The 23,940-nt window shown below is 35.8% G+C and overlaps 1 protein-coding gene across 1 annotated transcript; it reads left to right on the forward strand.

Annotated features, from left to right (window-relative positions):
- The first annotated feature begins 15,807 nt into the window (after positions 1-15,807).
- Positions 15,808-23,940, forward strand: LOC149789032 (UPAR/Ly6 domain-containing protein rtv-like). The gene is made up of 3 exons (XM_089975829.1): positions 15,808-15,984; positions 22,524-22,670; positions 23,598-23,940. Exons 1-3 carry the CDS (start codon positions 15,924-15,926, stop codon positions 23,789-23,791), a joined length of 402 nt encoding a protein of 133 aa, XP_089831955.1. The 5' UTR covers positions 15,808-15,923; the 3' UTR covers positions 23,792-23,940.

Raw genomic sequence — 23,940 nt, forward strand, 5'->3', positions numbered from 1 at the left:
ATATAGTATAAATGACACCTTTCACAAATCGGGATCTAAAATCGACATCCTCTTTCGATGCCTAGATTTGTAAACATCTGCTGACAGTGGCTACTAAGCCTTAACTGATGAAGAGGTCATGACCTTGTAACAGTTACACACTAGGCAGAATTGCATCAGAATGTAGAGGTCATGGCCTTGCGACAGATACACAACATGCAGTATTGCATTATAATGTAGAATTTAGGGGCTTGTCGGTTACACGCTAAACACTTTAGTTAGAACGTAGCATGGGCCCAGTCATAGGTACATAATAGGCACTATTGCAGTTTAATTGTCACAGTTACATTAGGCAATAATGCATTTTAGGCTAGGGCCTTGTCACGGGTACATACCAGGCACTATTGTATTACAACAGAGGCGAAGGCCTTGTCCAGTTGCAAAATGCTCAATATTGCATCAGAATATATGATGGCTTCAAGCTGTAATTACAGTCACATGAGCACACGATATTGTTGGCATTTTGTAATGCAAATACTGATCATGGAGCAAGTGCGTACTTCGTATTTCAGTGCAAATTCCGTGCACTTTTATTTTATTTTCTTTAAAACGCAGTGGTTGTCACTTTAGATGTGCATATCCATTTGGATTGTTTTCATGTGCAAGATTGTGATACGTTTATGCCACAGAGGTCTGCTGACATATACACAGCCAAAATCTTGGGCAACCACCATGCATACGTTGACATTCACCAAGTTTTTTTCCACTATTTTTAATTATGCATTAATTTAGGTTGTTGTATTATTAATTGTATGACATTATTGGTTGTGGCAGAGACCAACTGAACAGCGGCATATTTAATGGCGGACAATCTACCTGAGAAAAACAATGGAGTTCTGGAAACTCGCAAGTAATATAATTTTACGAATAGACTCTCATATGTGTGATGTGATGTGATTTGGATTTTTAACGTAGCTTTAACAATTTTTCAGTCACATCGCTACGGTGTCTGCAATATGGCAGTTTATAGTGATGTCTAGCACTGGGGCATCATGCCGCAGACATGTAACATGATGTCCCACCCAGTCACATTATCCTGACACCAGGTCGACCAGTCCTAACACTAACCTCTTGATGCTGAGCGCCAAGCGAGGCAGCTGTTAGTACCATTTTTGTAAGTCTTTGGTAAGATTCGGCCGGGGATCAAACCCACGACCTCCCGCATACGAGGCGGACGATCTAACCTCTAGGCCACCGGAGCGGTGGGACCCTCATAAGAAGACAATAATTCTATTCATCTTCTATTGATCCCCTGGCATTCCAATCTTTCTAAACACTGACTATTTGCAATCCTCCTCTCAATCAAGTACGGATCAGCTGCATTGTCTACCCTAGAAATGAACATTCCAATGTGTCGTGGGGTGTGTGTGCGCTGAATTCTATACAATATTTATGAAAAGCGGCGAATTCTCTGAATATTGGAGGGATTTAATGAATAAACTATGGAAAATTTGAAAACATGATGCGTCGTCTTTGAGAGTTTTGTTAAATTATTCCATATTTTTAAAGTACCTGCTATTAAACATCCCATCGGAGACCCTGCAGCTGTTGATAAACTCCGTTGCAAACAGCCAGTGCATGTGTCAGCAGACAATCTACTTAAATCGGTCCCCAAGGCTTTACACTGAAGCCATTAAAGCGAGAAAATAATAGGTGGCTGAAAACATTACGTCATCCGACAGTTTAAAATGAGAGAGTAATAAACTAAGACAACACAGTATTACAACATACCCAGTGATTTTGTTTTGTTGTTTCTTTTGCGGTGGTGGGGTTATCGGAGAGAAAGCCATATAGTTAATTATTAATCAACACTGCATTAATTAAGCAAGAAAAGAAAGGTTCAAAGCATTTCATTATGTCATAGAACTGATAGAATTATACTATTAAGAACCCGATCCTTGTCTGTCACTCGAATAGTTACAATATTAAAACTGACAAATATATTACTCAAACTGGGTAATTATAATAACTATTGTTACCTTTATTCGTCTACGACATCACGATGTAGTCAAAGTTCTGAACCAGTCTTTCTCTTGTATTTACCTCTATCGATTTTTGGGTTGCTTTAACTTTCATATACTCGTGCATTAGCTTCATTGAATAGTGCAGAAGTCATGAATCGTGCAGCTAGTGCACGCAGTCACTGGCTGGTGAACACTGCTCTTACCTGCAATGCATATGTGTCGCACAAAACTAAATTCGAAAGTGAAGGAATTGGAAGTTTGAACAAACTTTTTTCAAGGGAACGATGGTTTGTTTATGCAAATTGTTCATACACGCCAAAAAAACTGAGGAGTTGCATAAAGAGGATATGCGATGACCTATTTAACACTCTCGCTTTAACTGTACATTGTGGCTTTAACAATTTTTCAGTCATATCGCTAAGATGTCTGCATTATGACAGTTTATGGTGATGTCTAGCACAGGAGCATCATGCCGCAGACATGAAACATGATGACCCACCCAGTCACATTATCCTGACACCAGGCCGACAGGTCCTAACACTAACCTCTTAATGCTGTTGTTGTTGTTGTTGTAGGGCTTAACGCCATTTTTCAGCACGCGATTGGCTATACATGGCGGCCAGTATTAATGGTGGAGGAAGAACCCGGGAAAACCCCGGAAAGAACCACCGACCCACGAGAAGCTACTGGCAGGCTTTCTCACATACCCACATTAGCCGAATCCGAGACTCGAACCCACGCAGACAGAGGTGAGATGGCAGTGATCCGTAACGGAGAGCGCTTTAGACCACTCGGCCACTTGGGGCCCCTCTTAATGCTGAGCGCCAAGCGACGTAGCTGTTAGTACCATTTTTGTAAGTCTTTGGCATGACTCGGCCTGGAATCGAATCCACTAACCCCGCATTTGAGGTGGACGCTCTAACCACTAGGCCACCGGAGCGGTATCTGCCATGATGTAAATTATACTCCAGCCTGTATAATATTTTAATTTCCTTTTGCTTCTATTTCGTGTTATTAAAAGAAACCAAGCATACTGGCAACTATTTTTAAATGTTGAAATATTTACACTTTTTTTGGGCATATATAATAGTGAGTACCCTCTCTAAAAATCAACGTTATATTTGGTATAAACTGAATATATTTTTAATATAATTGTTGGTTATCAGAGATTCAGTGTTTCCAACTGTGTAATTGCTGGTATTTCCGAATAATTTAAGCAAAAATAACGATAATAATTTCTTTTGCTATTACATTGTATTGGACCATGCAGCATCATATTAAATGTAATGGGTGAATGTTTAGATGTAACCCTTATGATTGACACGGTTTAGCATAGACCGCTGGGGTATTGTGATATCTTCTTTGTTCGTCAGTCTGTCTGTGTGATCATTACCATACCTCCTGCATCACTGGACGAAACTTTACGAGCTTGTTAGTTTTCTTGACCATATGATAATAATCTGTAAGACGTTCGTGATTATATCCATATATTATGGTACCCTAGAGCTCCCTCCTGGCCCACTGGGGGTGGGGGTGTCTGAGTTCTAATACCAATATACACGAATTTAATTAATTAATCTTTTCTAAACAGTGGAATTTGTTGTGGAAGATCATACCATTCGCTCTAATTTGTTTTTGTCAGTCATAACATTCGCACTAATTTGTTTTTGTCGATTTTATAAATGGTTATGACTAATTATATCACGCTGTCTCAGAAGTTCAGATTAAGACATTAATGTACGCAGAGGAAAAAAAAGCAGTTTTGAACTGGCGACTACTAATCACTTTACCGTCTAAGTTCCATGTATCAAACCAGGGACGGCTAATATGCAAAGTGCGTATTATCACTGCTTCAGCCATGACCATTTACAATGTAGATGCTTCAACTGCTCGTGGAAAGGCAAAAGGACGACCATCTCCGAAATCGAAAGACGATTCGAAACTTTAAACTAAGAAGAGAGACTATATATATATATATATATATATATATATATATATATATATATATATATATATATATATATATATATATATATATATATATATATATATATATGTGTGTGTGTGTGTGTGTGTGTGTGTGTGTGTGTGTACAGTTGTGAAGAAAATACTCGTTTAAAGTCTAATGTACTGATTAGAACAAAAAGGATATATATGTTCTAGACAATGGATTATTCTGATATCAGGTGTTAACAACATGCTGAATTCCCAATATGCATGCGGTTACGGTATTTTCTTTTAGCGTTATATGTAAAACAGGTAGAATTCCATCCTGCATTTTGTTGATAAGTCTACTTCCCATGACTTTAAATCTCTCTGTCTCTCTAATATGAGAAAACGAGTGATGTGCATATTTTACACATTGGAATGAATCGTCAATTAATCTTGGACGACATTAATCATACATGGAGGATATATTTTGATATATGCCTCCAGAGGTTTACCCTGATTCCTGTTATCAGATACATGACATGGTAATATACGTATTATAATAGCCGGTGGTTTAAAAGATACTTCTGAACAATTTGGAACTCGAGTCATGGATACTTATGAAAAATCATTTACCAAATATTTCATTAACATTCATTAATACTCGATTGATTAGAAAACTTTCACAGAATATGATACTGTAAGTAATTGTCTTGAAATGCAGTGCGATTAGTAGATTAACTATTTTGGTTGTGTAGTTATTTAAAAAACTAAAGTTTAAGGAGATAAGTATAATAGCAAGTTTAGAACTAAATATAGATCTAAATATGTCTGATGGATATTGTATGATTCAAGAAAACATTATCTTAGTTGTCAGAAACTCAACTCATGTGACTAATAAATGCTGTCAAATTGTGTGTATTATAAGTCCAATATTGACAAGCATGTAATTACTGATGTTGGTAATCGATTATTTATGACTGTGCTAAATCGCGGTTTATATTCAATTGATATGGCTTCATTTTAATTGATTTGTTAAATGAACTTAATCTTTTCAGAAAATGGAGTAGTTGAAGAATATAAATCAATTAATATATATTCCCTCTCTCTCTCTCTCTCTCTCTCTCTCTGAAATGAAAGAGTTTTAACTGATTAATAGTACCACCATTCAGAATTTTATTTCTCTAAGTCTTTCATTTTTTTAAATAGAAATTTAAGGACTTATTAATTTGCTTCAATTCTGTAATACTAGACTGCCATATAGTTATTTTGTATACAGTACTGTATTCCAAACCTTGAGAGACAGAGACAGAGAGACTGTGTGTGTGTGTGTGTGTGTGTGTGTGTGTGTGTCAAAATAATTATTCTAAGACCCGATGTAGAAAGGGAAATGCCCTTATCAATAATACTGCTCCAATTCATTGTTTCACTCCATACCATATAGGACCAAAATAAACCCTTTGCCGGTATTTAAAGTTGTACACAACTCATAAAAACTAATGCCACGTGTTGCTATTCTGTGCATAATTACATCACCAGCTATGTTATGTATTTCAACTTGTTTTTGTCATCAACATGTACCTTTTTATTGAAATATTTCATTCTGATTCTCTCTGGTGATACTGAGGCGGACCCTGGTCTCTTGCAAGATGCAGATGACGTGTCACTCTCATCTGTAAGTACTGAATTTTTCAGTAATAATAATAAATAATAATAATAATAATAATAAGAAGAAGAAGAAGAAGAAGAAGAACTTAATCGCGTTTTCGATCTCAGCATTCGAAGTATAAGAAATAAGTCACAATTAATCGAACATCAGCTGACTGACTTTGAAATATTGTGTTTTACTGACATGTATTTCTCTGCACGATTCACCATTACCACACGTCTGATCTAGAACGCAAGGACGTCAATAACTGTGATGGTAGTGTTATGATCCACGTCTCAAACAATCTAATTTTCACTAACTGGTCTGACTTAGTGGCAAATGATCTCGACATGATTTGGATATATTTATTATGAAAACAGTTTACATGTGTTTTTGTAAGTATTGAAATGAAAATCTAAATATCATTGTAACTGCTGATATAAATGACAATCTACGGGATGTAAGGTGTTACAGGTCGAAAACTTCACTAATATTAAACGGTTCAATAAACAGCATTGAACAAAAGACAGGATTTATATTTACAAGATTGTCTTTATTATTTCATTTCGATTAGATGCGTCGGACTGCAATGGCACAATTGCATTTGTTAAAGTGGATTTTTAGATTAAACAACAATATGCTCGTAAGTCACACTCGTGCGGACTTCATAATTTTACAGATGAAATAGTGCATTTTCCTTGATATGAATTTCTTAACGGCAAACAATCCATAGATAGTGCTATAAATTTTATTTATATCTAAAGTATTGAACATGGCTTTAACTTACATAACACATAAAACTATTACTTTGCGTCCATGTGATCAGCCTTGGTACAACAGCATGGTACAAAACTTCGGTTAAAAAAGAGACAGAGATAAGACAATCTAGTTAAGGGCGAACATTCACCCAAATGACATATTATAAAAAAACCAAGACATAAAGTGAATTATCTTAAAACAAAAGCAACGGAAAAATCTGCTAAGAATATTTAAACGTTAAACTTAACTTCTTGAAATTCGAAACAATACCAGAAGATTCTTCAATTTTTTTTATTAAAGGAATATATTTTATTTCTTTTCCTTAACAGCTTAATGAAGAAGAAAATAGTTCAAAGGAACTGATTTCTGAAGATTTCCAAAAAAACAAATTATCTGACTGACTATTTTGTATGTCTCTCTCATTGATGATGGCGACATTCTTCTACTTCCAAAAGTTAATTGACTGTATGTATGTATGTATGTATGTATGTATGTATGTATGTATGTATGTATGTATGTCTGTCTGTCTGTCTGTATGTATGTATGTATGTATGTATGTATGTGTGTGTGTGTATGTATGTATGTATATGTATGTATGTATGTATGTATGTATGCATGTATATGTATGTATGTATATGTATGTATGTATGCATATATGTATGTATATGTATGTATGTATGTGTGTTAGGGGTGTGGGTGTGCAAGTAACTGTGTGTGTGTGTGTGCCGTCATCATGCTTTGGTCGTTTGACAAGGCAACAGGGTCAAATCTTACCAGTATTAGGGAGTTTAAAATTTCATAATCAAACCCTTTGTACTTCTCTTTAATAGATTTTAGCATGAGAAAAAGCTTCCCACCGCACTGAAAACTCACAATGCAATATGTGCTTTTAGGAAGGGAGATACTTGCTTATAATCATCATCAAATTAGCGCCCGTTATTCTTTCTAAGCTGTGTTGGAAAGATTATTGAAAGAATTGCATTTAAGCATTTCTTACGTTTTATAACGAAAATAAATTTATCTATATGTTATAGTCAGGGTTTCAACTGAGCAGTTCAACAGTATACCAACTGATTAACATTCATTATCAAATCAAACGAGCGCTTAACGTATAACCAAATATGTATGTTTTGACAAATATTAGTATTGTTCAACACCAAATGAACCAAGACCTAGAAAGATTACATCGATGAACCAAACAATGGCTTCTCTCTTTAAATCCATAAAAGACAGAAGCCGTATAATTAAAAAATACCTTACCTATTAATATTTCTCATTTATAATTACTTTTAGATAATACGTCTGTTGCTTTATAGATAAACACAAACTATTTGGAGCAACTTTTACAGGTGATCGAAACTGCCGAAACCACTTGTTCGGAAACCATACAAGTTGATTGCAATAATGAGTGAGCTCAAATTGGAAATCAATAGAAATCACTTAACTATATATATATATATATATATATATATATATATATATATATATATATATATATATATATATATATATATATATAACAAATTGTAGAAGTATTGCAATGGTTGCATTGAAACTGATTCTAATCGATTTGAAAACATAAAATGAAGCAGTAAGAATTGCAAGATGGCTTACCAAATGTGTTAGCTGTAACTTTTTTACATAAAGAATATCACTGGCTAACTGTACAAGAAAAATACAAACACTTACAGTTTGTAAAATGGTGAATCATTTGACACCAGACTTTTTAAACGGAAATTTTCCACCAACTTAAGAAGCATTTTAAATGGTGCAGGTATTCATGTGGTTTACAGATAAGAAATAAGGCTTTATAAGCTAAAATATCAAAGTATGGATATTACTATCTACCGCAAAATATAAAAAGTTCCAATTCTGTATCTGCCTTCCAAAAATAATTCAAAAAATGCCATCCTACCGTGCTAACTTCGTTTGTGAAAGAAAATAATGTATATCGTACGTGCTACATTGAAGAATAATTGTTTAGTGCTTGAGGCATGTCTATATTTGAAGCACATCGTTACTCCGTATTGTCTGAAACAGCTGACCACTATTTTTATTAAAATTGTAAACTACGCAATAGTCATTAAATCCTTACGATGGATGAACCGCTCAAATTTCCAGCATATCTTGCTTTTATTTGGTGACGTTTCTCATACTGACAAAATTAATACTGAAGCTTTAAGTTATAATCCAAGAAAGCCTAATCCAAATGTGTTTTTTCTTTAAAATGATTGTCGTGTTTGTCAAGTCTTGAACAATAGTGTTATTATTATTATTATTATTATTATTATTATGTTGTTGTTGTTGTTGTTGTTGCTGTTGCTGTTGTTGTAGAGTTTAATGCTACTTTTCAGCACAAGATATATTATACATTGCGGCCAGTATAAATGGTGGAGGAAGAACCCGGGAAAAACCCGGAAAGAACCACTGACCCACGAGAACCTACTGGCAAGCTTTCTCACATACCCACACTGGAGGAACCCGAGACTCGAACCCACACAGACAAGGGTGAGATGGCAACGATCCGTAACGGTGAGAGCTTTAAACCACTCGGCCACTCGGATCCCTTTATTATTATTATTATTATTATTATTATTATTATATGTATGTATGTATGTATGTATGTATGTATGTATGTATGTATGTATGTATGTATGTATGTATGTGTGTGTTAGGTGTGTGGGTGTGCAAGTAACTCTGTGTGTGTGTGTGTGTGAATTAAACTATCAAAGAAAATTCCAAATATTTGCAGAAGTATTGAAAATATTTGCAGTAAAATTTCAAATGTTTGCATACTTGTTGTGAATGTTCCACAAGATATTGCAAACAAGTGCAATAATATTTCCTTAAATATAGGGTTGTATCGATTAGCATGAAAATAGAGGATTATAAGTTTAAAAGAAAAAGGAATTAATATAATCAAAGTCAGATGTCTCAGTTTTGGAAGCTGATCAATCAAACACGTGCGTGCAAAGCGTTTCATCAATGGTACGAGTACTTCCGATCGTTGCTGTATCGTAATGAGTCAGAAATTAATTAAAGTTTTAATTTTATGACTAAAACCACAAATTATATTTGTGTAACTCCTTTCTCCATGTTTGTACTCCTACCTCCGAAGTTGAAGCCGAAGTTCTCAAAAGTATCCGAACCCTGAAATCAGGAAAGTATTATGGACCGGATGGAATAATAAACGAAATTTTAAAAAACACGACCACAAATATATGTCCTTATTCAGTCAAATTATTTAACGCACATTTTGACACCAGGCACTTCCCTAAACAATGGAGCGAGAGCATCATCTTTCCGATACAAACAAAACAGGCTTTATAGATGACCTAACGATTATTGAGGTATCTCTCTTATTGATATCTTGAATAAACGTTTTACCTGTACTATCAGTATTTTAAAACAACGTCTCATTCAGTGGTACGGAGCTAACAGCAAGGTTGAAGAACCTCAGGCAGGATTCCTCAAAGGCTACTCAGCAATATATACAATTTTTTTCGCTTTAGCAATGGTTAAGAAGTAAATGAGTAAAAAATGATGTACTTTATTGTCTTTCTGTAGACTTTTTCCATAGCTATGGCTATTTTTATTAGGTACATTTACTGACATGTTTAGTCAAGACAGACATCGATGGAAAGCTGTTTTAAGTACTAGTCGCGATGTACATAAATATACGTTCATGTGTCCAGATGAAATGGCAATATACAGAATTCTTCACCTGTAATATTGGCATCAGACAAGGCTGTGTATTGAGCCCTCTTCTGTTCAATCTATTCATAAATGATTCAGTATCAGACCTCCTCCGACAAGATTGTTATAATGGTATCTTCATTACACAAACAGTGTCTGACATTATTGCACCGTTGTGTGCTGATGGCGTTTCAATCTGTCCTGATGCAGTCGGTTCTTTACAATATTGTAGAGACATTTTCTGAAAGCAATGGATTGTGTGTTAATTTAGATAAAACTAGAAATAATGTATTCAGTAACGGCAGATTTCTAAGGAGTAACGAAAAGTGGTATTATAAGGGTACACAGATCCAAACCGTATCTGGTTGTAAATACATGGGGTTATATTTTACCCCTATTCTTATCTGGACGAAAGCTAGGCAAGAGCTCGCATTCAAGCGGAAAAGTATATACATACAGTGAATATTATTCAGAATAAGTTAGGCAATTCTTCTTGACAAAAGCCTTCAGACTACATGATGTTATGATCACATTTTATTAACCTATGCTGCTGAAATTTGCGGGTATGAATATTCACATACAATTGATAAGGTACATAATATGTTCTGCACTAGATTTCTAAACATTCCGAGACATACCTACTTATTATACCACGAGGAGAATGTGGAGGACTACCTCTAGGATTTGATTACTATTGTAAATCTATTAAGTATAGGATTAGCTTGATTAGAATAGGTGATGACCGATTTCCAAGACAATATTGTACTATGCTGTAGAAATGGATGAGTCGGGTAAATTTACATGGGCTTCGAAAGTTAAAAACATACTATTCAGATATGGATTTTGCTATAGGTGATTGTTCAGAATGTAGGAGATGAAACGTTGTTTTTGTTGTATTTCCGACAACATCTTCAAGACAATTTAATTCAGGATTGGAATTCAGCAGTAAAATAAATCACACCAGGCACATGTCTATAGTAAATTTTATGATATTTGTTTCTGTTCAGTTTTATATAATCATTAATTTACCTACCCATCTACAAAATGCATCAAGCAGACTACGTTGTTCCGCTCATAAATTAGCTACAGAAGAAGACGGCATAATGGTACCCCACCCCAAACCAACGTATGTATATGTTATGTGATCAACGACAAATTGAAGATGAAAATCACTTTATTTTACGGTGCAATTTTTATGCAGAACTTATAAACAGATTGATACCGGAAGGTTTTAGCAAAAACCACCCATGTGACGAAATCTTATATTCTCTGACTGAAGTAAGGGAATCATGTAATAATATCTCATCTTGCACAATTCGTCCTTTTAGCATCCCACAGAAGAGATCAAATGTACATATAATTATATTTTTTTCTTCTCTACTTTATAGAAAATCCCAACTATGTAGTTATATAATTCAAATTATGTTTTATCTTTTACATATATGTCTATTATTTGCCTTTCCTTTTTCATCACACTGTGTTAAATCTATTTGTAATTTTGCGCTCTACATTTAATATTGTTGTGTAACTAGTACTATGGGCCTATGGCATACATTACCAATAAACTATTGTCAGTGTCATGGTAACGATTAAGTAAGTCAGTGTCATGGTAACTATTAAGTACGTCAATGTGTCATGGTAACGATTAGGTAAGTTAGTGTCATGGTAACGATTAAGTAAGTCAGTGTCATGGTAACTATTAAGTACGTCAGTGTCATGGTAACGATTAAGTAAGTCAGTGTCATGGTAACGATTAGGTAAGTTAGTGTCATGGTAACGATTAAGTCAGTGTTATGGTAACGATTAAGTCAGTGTCATGATAACGATTAAGTAAGTTTTATGGTAACGATTAAGTAAAGTATAATGGTAACGATTAAGTAAAACAATCTGAGGTGGCTCGCAAAAGCTAAACGACCAACTTTTCGATTGCAATACTTTTTAACCGTTTAAAAACAATCAGGTTTATTTTTAGGGGTGGCGGTAAGATTTTTATTTACGCCTTCATTTTAGCATATTAATTCGCTGGAAAATAAGATATATAAATTAAAACGTACAGTTAAAAATAGTGGTTCGTCGTTTAGTACAACCCAGGCCAGGTGCGAACAACATGGCATACGATAAACGTTAGTAAATCGTCAGACTTTCCCAGACATAATGCAGCATTTCCAAATATGCCAAAGTGACATGTCCATTAAAAATATATACATTACGTCAAATCGATTAAAATCTGTTTATATTAGTTTCTGATGAACTAATCATCGAACTTTCAATTTCAACTGACTCTCTGCAGTAGTGAGAGAAGATGCTAACCGCCAAATGGACATCTACAAATAATGTTGTGTTTTTTTTTTAAAGGAGTAGATGAGTCATTGTATAAAAAAATACTGAAATAAAGGTTAAGGCTACAATAAACATTCGAAATAATATGTTCTTTTATTTCTTCCTTTCAGAATTTAGTAATGTTTTGCCGTAATTTCAGATTAAATGAGGAGAAAGTCCCATGATCTGAGATAACTTAAACATATTGCCCCACCCACCACCTGTCCTTTTCCATAAGTCTTATGCTTGTAACATGTCGCAATGCTTTTGTTTTTCTTACACATAATTTCCAGCTCTCGTGCGTGCTTCTTATGGCATTTGTACTAGAACATGGGCTGTTGGGGGTGGGGTGTTATTTGGATTGAGAAAAGGTTGGTACGTACTTTGATATTCAAAATGATTGTAGATATGCGAACTTAGTATTCCATAAAATGTTGTAAGTGTCCGTTGCCATGATAATATATCATATTACGTATTGTAATACTTAAAATATAAAGGACATGTCCCAGTAATCTTGTATGATATATGAATCCAATTTTTGAGATTCTTCGTTTCTGATATGCAAGTGACTGATATTGAATATCATTTGCAAACAAATATTCGCACATTTCTAAAGGGTTTCCTTTAAATGAGACGTGAGATAGAACCGTCATTATATATAGCTAACTGATCAAAGCAGCAGATTTTTTTTTTATCTCTAAGTAAATGTTTCGTGAATTGTACCGATTTGTCTTGAAGCTGAGGAGTTTTGATCAGGATTTTAACTTTTTCTCTAGTTTTTAAAAACGGATTAATTGTGTTACATTACCAATTCTTTACATCATTATTGGTTTCAGACGTTCTACCTTGGTGTCGAAGAATGTCTGCATCGTCACTCCATGAGCAAAAACAGCTTTTACATGTGCCTACCTTCTACGGTTGTGTTCAACATATTCACCATGATAATCTAAAACTACTCAATCTGAAGGACCCATTCTTCTTAAAACCATCTCTGGACATTTCAACTGTTTCATCTTCATGTGGAGTATAATTAGGTTTTCTATACAAAATTCCATTAAGGACCATATTTCCGGTAATAGCTTTTGTTTAAGGCCCAAATATTTACTTTGACCAATAGTCATTATTCCGATGATACATAAGGTTTCACAACATTTAAACATTTATCTAATCACGAACTGAATAAAGAATAAAATTGCGTAGATCTTCATTAAAATTCATACAACAGTAAAATATTCCTGTCGATAGATGGCGATGTTTTATTGTTTCAGGGTCTTACATTTAATCTTGAAATATGCCCATGACGTTTTATATATAAAACAGAAATTGTTTTAAGATTCTTCATGCTATAATCATTTTAGTAATAAGACAGGGGCCCCGAGTGGCCGAGTGGTCTAAAGCGCTCTTCGTTACGGATCACTGCCATCTCACCTCTGTCTGCGGCGGTTCGAGTCTAAGATTCAACCAATGTGGGTATGTGAGAAAGCTTGCCAGTAGCTTCTCGAGGGTCGGTGGTTCTTTCCGGGGTTTTCCCGGGTTCTTCCTACACCATTAATACTGGCCGCCATGTATAGCCTATCGTGTGCTGAAAAATGGCGTTAAACCACACAACAACAACAAGTAATAAGACCATGTTATCAGCTTTTCATTAGGAATTTTCCTGGGGAATGCAACGGACCCTTGAGTAGAATTTAGTTTTCCCTTTCAGTTGGTTTTCGCTTTTTCGGGTAGGATTGTAACTGATCTTGTCCATGATCGCTCTTAAAAGAAGAAAGTGATTCATGTCGTTTTGTGTCATTTAAGAAGAGTTGACCTTGCGATTTGTTTTTATTAACATTTTAAAATACATGGATACAGTCTGCACACATTTTCCAGTATGATCTGTATTGGGACTTTTCACGACATACATTTTACTTAATGTGATCCACTTCTTATCGCAAACATAATTGTTTTCAAGAGACAAATTATCTTGAGGTGTCTCAGTTGTTGATGGCCGTACGCATTTCTCAATGTAACATCACGTAATTATTTATCCCTATGTATCAAAAGGAATCAGATGAAAAATTTCCATTCATGGTGTATATATACTTTGTTGACTGTGGTTTTACGTTTACGGGGAGAGAGAGAGAGAGAGAGAGAGAGAGAGAGAGAGAGAGAGAGAGAGGGTAAAATTGCATGTCATAATCTCAGGGTTTTCTTTTTATTAGTGTCCTCACTTCTCACTTGGCGGTAATGTTGTCTTGTGAGTCCACGCAGACTGCAACTGACGAATTCGCAAACACTATCTATCTGCCACCAGCTATCTGTCCACTGACCTCATCGGCCATGTTTGACAACTGTAATCAACCACTGCATACCAGAGATCCAATGGATAGCCGACCCATCATTTAGATATGAGTTACTTCGACATTGTTCCTTGGTAGACACATTCTGTTTATAAATATCTTATAAAATACATTTTTTTCCTACGGTAACTGCAGAAAAGTTTTATGTATAAACTCTCCTCTAGCATGGTAAGATGCGTATGAAGTATATTTTTACACTAATTAATTTTTATTATCAAGTGCATGCAAAATTAAACAGGACGTTTCAAGCTTTTTTTGTTTCATCTTAATCAGTTTTAAAAGACATCTTCATCTCTTTAAAATGTACGATTCAAATATATATGAAAATTGAAGCCCGGACTCTCTGTTCTAAAAGCTTTCTGAAACTTTCAAAACTTGAAACTTAGGCTCAGACAAAAGGCCCCAAAACTAATAATCTCTATTGAGTACATATGATATTCTCTATTGAGTACATGTGATATTTTCTGTTGAGTACATCTGATATTCTCTATTGAGTACATCTACGCCACTGAAAATTTTAGTACTTTAGTTGTGCAGGAACCAAGAAACATCATAGAAGTACTCTAATTTAACTCTAATCTAATGAAAGGTACAGAAGTTAAATTTCAACTTGAAAATCGTACAACGTGTAAAACCTGCCCTCGAGATTGTGTCAGCCAATTACAAAATGACTTTACTTTTAAAAGGTTACTTTTGATTTTCTGAAAGTATAAACCAATCTCAAACTCAAGATCGGAGTTTCATGCACAACACCAGGCAGGGAAGATCGAGTTGCGTGTTCAAAATTATTCGAAAAATAGTCGTCGCAATTGTGATTTGCAAGAAAAATAATATAAATAAATAGTGTATAAAAATACAGGTACAGACATATAGGCCCATCATGCGCCATAAACTCCCTTTGAGAACCAGTAAACAATGGCGTATGAAACCTGATGTCTAATTAATAAGATGAAAGGATGGCTGCAAGGTTTGTGTGCCATTTGCTCTCAAGATACCTGCAATGACCTTAAGGCTGTGATGATAACAAATTGACATGTCAGAACAAAAACGCATGGGAATATTTACTTGTTTACATGTTAATGTACGCTGTCGTGAAGGTGACGCAGCCAGTTGCAGACAGAGGGCAAGGAAACATTTGGGTACTTGATTTAGATGTCTTGTACATTTTTGATTTTTTACGTAAAATACATCTCTCTGTAATTTCAGTGTGCAATTGACCTGTAAATTATGGCTCTTGGAGTGTACATTCACCTATTTGGATTTATTATCGGATGCCTGCCATACACCGGTGAGTAATGCATTCTTTACTTATTGTTGACTTAATTTTCTCATATTATCGTTAGAACACTCGTTCAAAAATTGTCTTACCGAGACATGGATTTCACATTTTCCAGCGGCAACGGTGGATGCATCATCATCAAAAATGTGGATTTTTTTAAAATTAGAGTCATATACCAAATAGACTTGCGTAGAAATTGGATTCAGCTATAAAATACATAGACCCGTATCTGTCGTTGCATAATACGAAGTCAGATATTGTCCATGTTGTTTGGTTTACTAATTAGTCAAAATAAACTGACTACAACCTGATCGGCAGTCGTATTCTGTATGGTGGCACGTATCATAGCACTGCCCTGAACGTGACAAATATAGCGTTCAGAACGACAATTAACTATATGTTAGTACAAATTTGCATATACATTTTATCATAATTTTATGGGGGGGCGGGGTGATTGTCTTCGTATTAATGTAATGCGATAGTGTATCGTTGATCTTGTCATGTATTTAGTTAAAGTGCTGTTTGTGGAAATCTTGGCGGTGGTATTCAACATTTGAGCATGTGTAGCTTATCTGGTCGCAGGTCAAAGTTTATATTTTATATTGTCCTGCCCATGTCGCGTGTTGTCCGTTAATGAACAATTACTTATTTATCACCATTATGATAGCCATACTTCTGCTTCAGTTTTGATGCAACTTTGAATACGTGTTTATATTGTCAAGATCTTGGACTAGTTTGACAGTAGGACATATTCCATTATATTAATGAGGTAATTTTGCATCTGATTAACTGAGGTTCTTACCATTCCGGAGGCCATATTTCTGATCCGATTTTGAACAAACTTGATATGGGTTCAAAACATCAAGATTTCTCATTATTTCAATAATGATCCAGATCCACGCCTATTAGTCGGGAATCTTTCATCTAATTGGCTGAGGTGGTTACCACAATGGAGGCCTTACATGTAGTCTGATTTGGACCATTTTCTAAATATGACTACTTATGATCAAAACATCGAGTAAGTAATTTAATTTGCGAGATGCGCGAATAGTAACGGGGTTGTCTTGCATCTGATTAATCTAATCTTCTTCCCAGTCTTTAGACCCTATTTCTGACCAGCTTTCACAAAATTTTAATTTACCATCACGAAGATGTTGAACTAGTTTTACTATCAGCAAGACATATTCGTATTACTGAATTGACATTGTATTACGTTGTCGTAGCTCATTTCCACTATAGAGTTTCTACTTTTTTATATAGGATTTTGATCAATATTGGTAAATAGGCTTTTATCACCACGATTTCAGATGAGAACAGTTCCGAAGTGATCCTGCATCTGATTTACTGTGCTTCTGCAGAAACTATATTTCTGGTCCCATTTCAATAAAACTTGGTAAATGGGGTTATAACATCAAAATATTATACGATTTCGATAATGAATGAAATCTATGCTTATTAATGTTTGACATATCTTTGGAAAGAACTGTTATAAGACTATACTAAAAAAGGCCAAATCCGCATTAAATAAAGGCTGACAATTTACAAGGAGGCGTGTTTATACAATACTACATATCGTAGCGAAATGGTCAACTGTCAAGTTACATAAACGAGGTAAGCGATGATAGGTTCACTTGGACCTCTTGGCAATTAGGTAAATTCCACGTGCCATTACTTCCCCCAAAGTCTCTTATTTTTGTGGTTTAGGAATGACAGAAGAACATGTATGTTGACGATGAAGATGAAATGAGCCATCCAAATATTTCCATTTATGCACAACTAAACATATCGAACTGGAAGAGGAAAGATTTAATACATGCATTGTAAAAGAATAGGCTACATGAGTTTATGCATTCATTCTCTCTCTTAATCATTCTCTTCCTTTCTCTCGAACAAGCCACTATTCATTATTACCAATATTATTACCAACAGTATACAACATCAACATCATAACTAAAATATCATCGATACTTAATTAAAATATTTAAAATATTTTGTTCTCTTTGGGGGCTACTCATGGGCTAGAATCTGAATGTACAGGACAAGATTATCAATCAGAGCTAGGCTTATCCTAGCATTACAGTGTATTCTGAGCTGATCCCAGCTCAAGTAGAATCAGTGCTAGGCTGATGCCAGCTCATGTAGAATCAGTACTAGGCTGATGACAGCTCAAGTAGATTCAGCGCTAGGCTGATGACAGCTCAAGTAAAATCGGTGCTATGCTGATTCTAGTATTTTAGTGTATTCTGGGCTGATCCCAGCTTAAAGTATGCTATGCGCTAAGCTGATCTTAATATAATAGTGTATTCTGGTGGGCTGATCCCATCTTCGAGTAAATCTATGCTAGCTCATCCCAGCATTATGGTGTATTCTGGGCTGATCCCAGCTCAAGTATAATTGGTGCTAGGCTGATCCCAGAATTAAAGTTTATTCCGGGCTGATTCCAGCTTCTGTAGGCTGTGTTAGACTGATCCCAGCTTAAGTAGACTATGTGCTAGGCTGATCCCAGCATGCTAGTGTATACTGGGCTGATTATTAAAATAGAGCTAAGCTGATCCCAGCATGAAGAAAGTATTATTTATTTCCTATTTAAAACCGTAAAAGAAATGTATTAAATGGACATGGCCTTTATGTTTTTAGTATAGCATATCAGCAATCGATTGGAGGAAATTGCCAAAATGAATTTGATATAAAAATATATCAAATGAGAGCCCCCAAGACTATACCAGTTTGAATGTGACAATCCATTAGGAAGGAATGGTGTTCAAAGCTTCTGACTGTGACGAAATAAATCAAAATATCTTCTGAGGGTACCGGTAAAGAGAAAGCATGAGCAACAATGCCTGACATGACCACAAATTAACATTGTCCAAGTGTAGACAACTAACGGGGGGGGGGGGGGGGATCACAACAGAAATGTGAAATCAACCCGAAATAGAGCAAAATTAGGAAGATGGGCGGAAAATCTGTTTAAACGGTATGGAAAGCCCCTGGATTCATATCCAACACAAATCCATAAGAATGGTTTGATGCATAGACTCTGAATCCACAGTCTGTACCTTTGAAAAGCCAGTGATGTGAACCCTACATTCAATGTCTGCACCTTGAAAAGTCAGAGGGAAACTCTACATCCATTGTCTGTACCTTTGAAAAGCCGGAGAAGTGACTGATCACATGGTACTCTACATGATCATGCAATGTTACGTAAGATTGTCTACATTGGTTGGCTCTTTGAATTCAGCTTCCAATGCTAACCCATAAGGAAAAGTTCTGATCATCATGCCTACCCCACGTGATACTCCCACAACTCCAATGAAAGCCGCAAGTAAAGAGGCTAATAATAGCCTCTTGCATAATTCCCTGTCTGCTTCTCAATTTGAAGACCAGGTACATGTACAACACTCCTATATAAGTATTAGTCAATGACTAAGCCTTATATTAATTCGACATTACATCAGCTTACAACACCACCAATTCCTCCCTTAATGATCATTACACTGGACAACAAATTTTTACAAAAGTCATGTTACTGAAATAAAATTAGTCAATTCTTATCAATTTTTATGTGCTGAACACGAATATGACAGTCAAATTGCAAAATTGGCTCTAGTTTTTTTGTAATCTGCAAGAAATTAATGTTTACATAACGAAATGCATTCCAATAGTAAAAGGTCAACTGTAATAGCCTACCTATAAAAAAGCAAGTCATTGACTACATCTTAGATTTCTTCGCCTGTCTCTTGTACAGCTGTTCGGGAGCATCTCTGAGGAGTGTCCAGCAGTAGTCAGCCAGCATTGTAGTGGACCATTTTCCCTGGTATCTTTGTTCCATTGTTGCGATATCTTGATGAAAACGTTCGCCGTGTTCATCACTAACAATACCACAGTTGCTAGGAAAGAAATCCAAATGGGAATGAAGGAAGTGAATCTTTAGAGACATATTGCAGCCAAGTTTCTTATACTTCATCAACATGTCTTCTACTAGTTCCTTATAGTTTTCTGCCCTAACATTTCCGAGGAAGTTTGTAGAAACTAGGCGAAAAGCATTCCATGCTTGTTTCGCGTCACCTTCCAGCAAGTTGTTGAACCGGTCATCTTTGAAAAGCTCTCGAATCTGAGGACCCACAAAAACTCCCTCTTTAATCTTTGCTTCGCTGAGTCGAGGGAATTTTTCATGCAGGTATCGGAATGCTGGCAAAGTCCGGTCAATGGCTTTCACGAAGTTCTTCATCAAACCTAGTTTGATGTGAAGGGGTGGTAGCAAGATTTTCTGAGCCTCAACCAGAGCTGGGTGTTGGATATTCTTCTCTCCAATGGCTACATTCTGCCTGTGAGTCCATTCCTTCCTCATGTAGTGCATTTCCCTTGCTCGGTTATCCCACTCGCATAAGAAACACATGTATTTTGTATATCCTTGCTGCAGTCCCATTAAAAGGGCAACTACCTTCAAATCACCACAGAGGTGCCAGCTGTACTTGTTATACTCAATGGAATTCAGTAGCTGCCTTAAGTTATCGTATGTCTCTTTCATGTGGACAGCATACGCTACTGGAATAGATGGAAGAATGTTTCCATTGTGCAAAAGCACAGCCTTGAGACTCAGTTTCGAAGAGTCCACAAATAGTCTCCATTCTTGTGGGTCATGAGTGATTTTTAAAGCATTCAAGAGGCCCTCAATATCGGAACAGAATATCAGATTACTTTCCTTTCTGAAGAAAGGCTCCAATTGCTGGTGGCGCTTTCGATATGCAGTAATTGTGACATCTTCTTCTAGAAGATTCCATTGTTGGAGTCTTGATCCTAGCAATTCTGCCTTGTTCTTTGATAAGTCCAAATCACGAATCAGGTCATTTAGTTCTTCCTGTGTTATTCTGTGTGGGGTTGATGATGCACCACAGTGAAAATCTGGATCACTGCATGCTGATGGACCAGGAGAAGAACAGGTCGACTCACCTTTGTCTTCGTCAGATGAATCAAGAGAATATTCTGCTGGAGGTTCTGGAATAGGAAGTCCCTCACCATGTGGAACTGGTCTCAATGCAGACGGAATGTTTGGGTAGACTATTCTCGACTTCTTTCGCTTCGTTATTCCGCCGGAAAGAGGAGGAACCAAGCAGAAGTAACAGTCATTTAGGTGGTTGCTTGGCTCTCTCCACACCATTGGGACTGCAAACGGCATTGATGACCTTTTGCAATTCAACCACTGTGAAAGCTGTGTTGTACATGTAGCACAGCATATATGCGGAGCCCAAGGCTTGTCTTGGTCACCAACCTTGCATCCGAAGTAAAGATGATATGCCTTCTTCACTTGAGAATTGATACTTTTCTTCTGGTTGGCAAATGTCACTTCCCCACAAATATAGCAAAAATTGTCCGCGGTATTAACACACTTTCGAGGCATTACTGTTCTTCATTGTACGTAAATGGATAAAATAATAAGTTTTATGTAACAGTAGCTTGAACTGTCTCGCACAACGTCTAAAATATTTTAAATGCTGAACCTATCTGATTGGGCTTTATATAGTACACTGCTTACGTCAGCTTCAGCAGCCGCCTGGCATTAGTATAATAGGCCTACACATGTATAGTACACTGCTGACGTCAACTTACTTCAGCAGCCGCATGGCATTAGTATTGCATTGCATCAGAAAATGATGCAATCAACTGTGGATGATGTGAGCATGATGGTATTATGCAATGTTACATCATTATTCCGGATGTTGCTGCAGTCCTACTGGAGAAATTTACACAGTGAAACATAGAAAATGAGGTATATGAATATCTTCAAAACGAGAGCCAATACAAATTTTTCACGGTTATATTCGTGTTCGGCACACCAAAATACTACAGATTAGGGCCTTTTCAAGTCAGTAATGATTTCACTGTTGACCAGTGTTATCAGACAAAGCACATTGCAAAACTGGCAATTTGTACCTACAATAACCCAAGATCATCAAGTTGTGAATAAACTACACTTTAATAAATTATCATTTACAGATAAATGTCGGTCAAAATTTATTGTTCACCAGGACAGATTTATCTGTACCTTTTGATCTGAATAATAATCGAAATCTCGATAACATCATTCATGAAATACAGTTATTCAGATTGATGGAAAAAGTTGGCCTGGTCCCGTTATATGACCCTTCTTAAAAAAAAAAACAGTTCTACGAAATACTGCACCGTCAAATTAACGTATCGGTCTGATAAAACTTTTCAGAATTATGTCCGTCATCCTGGCCAGCTTTGATATTTACCGTCTCATATTAGAAATAATAATTTATTGCTGAAAACTACGCCTGAAACGTAAATAAGTTTTCATCACAAAACCTATTGCATTTACTAATAATGCAGTATTTTGTACTATTGCTGCAGCTGCTGTTCTTCCTAGTAGAAATACCACTTCCATGACCATGTACACACTACTTCTTTTACTGCATGGCATTTCCTGTGGCTGTATTCTCCTGTTATGCACAAATCAACATGTAAAACGAAAATTTTGAAAGTATGTTTACTACTAATGGGTGTTTATGTGTTTCTGTGCCTTACAGAAAGCGCCATGAGATGTTTCCAGTGCGAATCCTCCGTGAATATTGCATGTGCGGACACTTTTACCACCAACTCGATAAACACTGAGGTAGTTCCTTGTCTTGGAAGCTGTGCAAAGTATATTGAGATTTCTAGTGGAGGTGAAAAATGTAAGTTAACGCCTGTAATTCAACCACTTTCCTTGAATGTATACGTGTTCTGAAACCCTTGAAATCTGGTTACAGGTTATGAACCGATAGAATAATACCCTTATGAAAGTAAAGTCAGATCTGTCTTAAGAAGACACCTCTTGGAAATTATTGAAGTGTCCTCTACATACAAGTGGTAATTTTTCCATGATTTCGATTTTTGTGTTATTGAAAAATGACAGTTAAGACCGACTATTGTTTAGAATATGTGACCTTTAAGGCAGACATGACTGTAGTTCAAAAATATTTTTTAAAAATCTTATTTGGCGTTACAAAGACTATTTTATATCAGTTGCTGATGTTGTGATTGATGTCTTCAAAGTATCTAAACACTGAAAATTGCCAGTGACTTTGCAAAGCTTATGTTGATTCTACACTAAGGTCTTACACCCTGTTGCATTATACTGTAGATGTTGCATCTGGTTGAGTGTGAGAATCTTTAAGATGGAGAAAACTGGACACATAGGAAACCAGTGATATTGGATCGGTGACCACCAATCATCCCAAATGTAGAAACTACGGATAGCTGTCTTGCAATTTTTATTTCCATTAGCATGCGTACTTCAAACCCTTGCTAGTTTAATTTTTGTGTGACTTTGTATGAATATCAGTGTTATTTTAATTATTTGTGACAATACATGCTCTTTAAATCAATTTGAAAGGAAATTCTTTTGAAAATATTATTGGATTAATTTCAGTGTACTCCATGTTCTGTGTTATTACTGGATTAATTTCAGTGTAATCCAGGTTCTGTACTCCAGGTTCTGTATTATTAGTTGATTAATTTCAGTGTTAATGGATTAATTTCAGTATACTCCAGGTTCTGTATTATTATTTGATTAATTTCAGTGTACTCAAGGTTCTGTGTTATTATTTGATTAATTTCAGTGTACTCCAGGTTCTGTGTCGACAGAAAGATGCCAGATCAGTGCATAGTGGAAAACGGGATGACCAGTATTCACACTGAGTGTTATTGTAACTCGGATATTTGTAATGGAGCCACGGGAATGACTGCGATTACTCTGATGATCGTGACAATTGCTTTAATGTGCTGTTACATACGTGTCGAGGAATATGTGTAATGTGGAGATACACCAGTGGCATGAAATTTGTAAATATCAGCACATTTAACCATCTTCACAAGAAATCTTTACTACTTGTACATTCTATATTTTCAAGCAATGTTTTTAATGGACATGGTATTTGAATAAAAGAATATCATATTTAATTA

Source organism: Sinohyriopsis cumingii, chromosome 11 (genome assembly GCF_028554795.1).
Source record: "Sinohyriopsis cumingii isolate HCF-2022 chromosome 11, ASM2855479v2, whole genome shotgun sequence".
Classification (NCBI taxonomy): Eukaryota; Metazoa; Mollusca; class Bivalvia; order Unionida; family Unionidae; genus Sinohyriopsis; species Sinohyriopsis cumingii.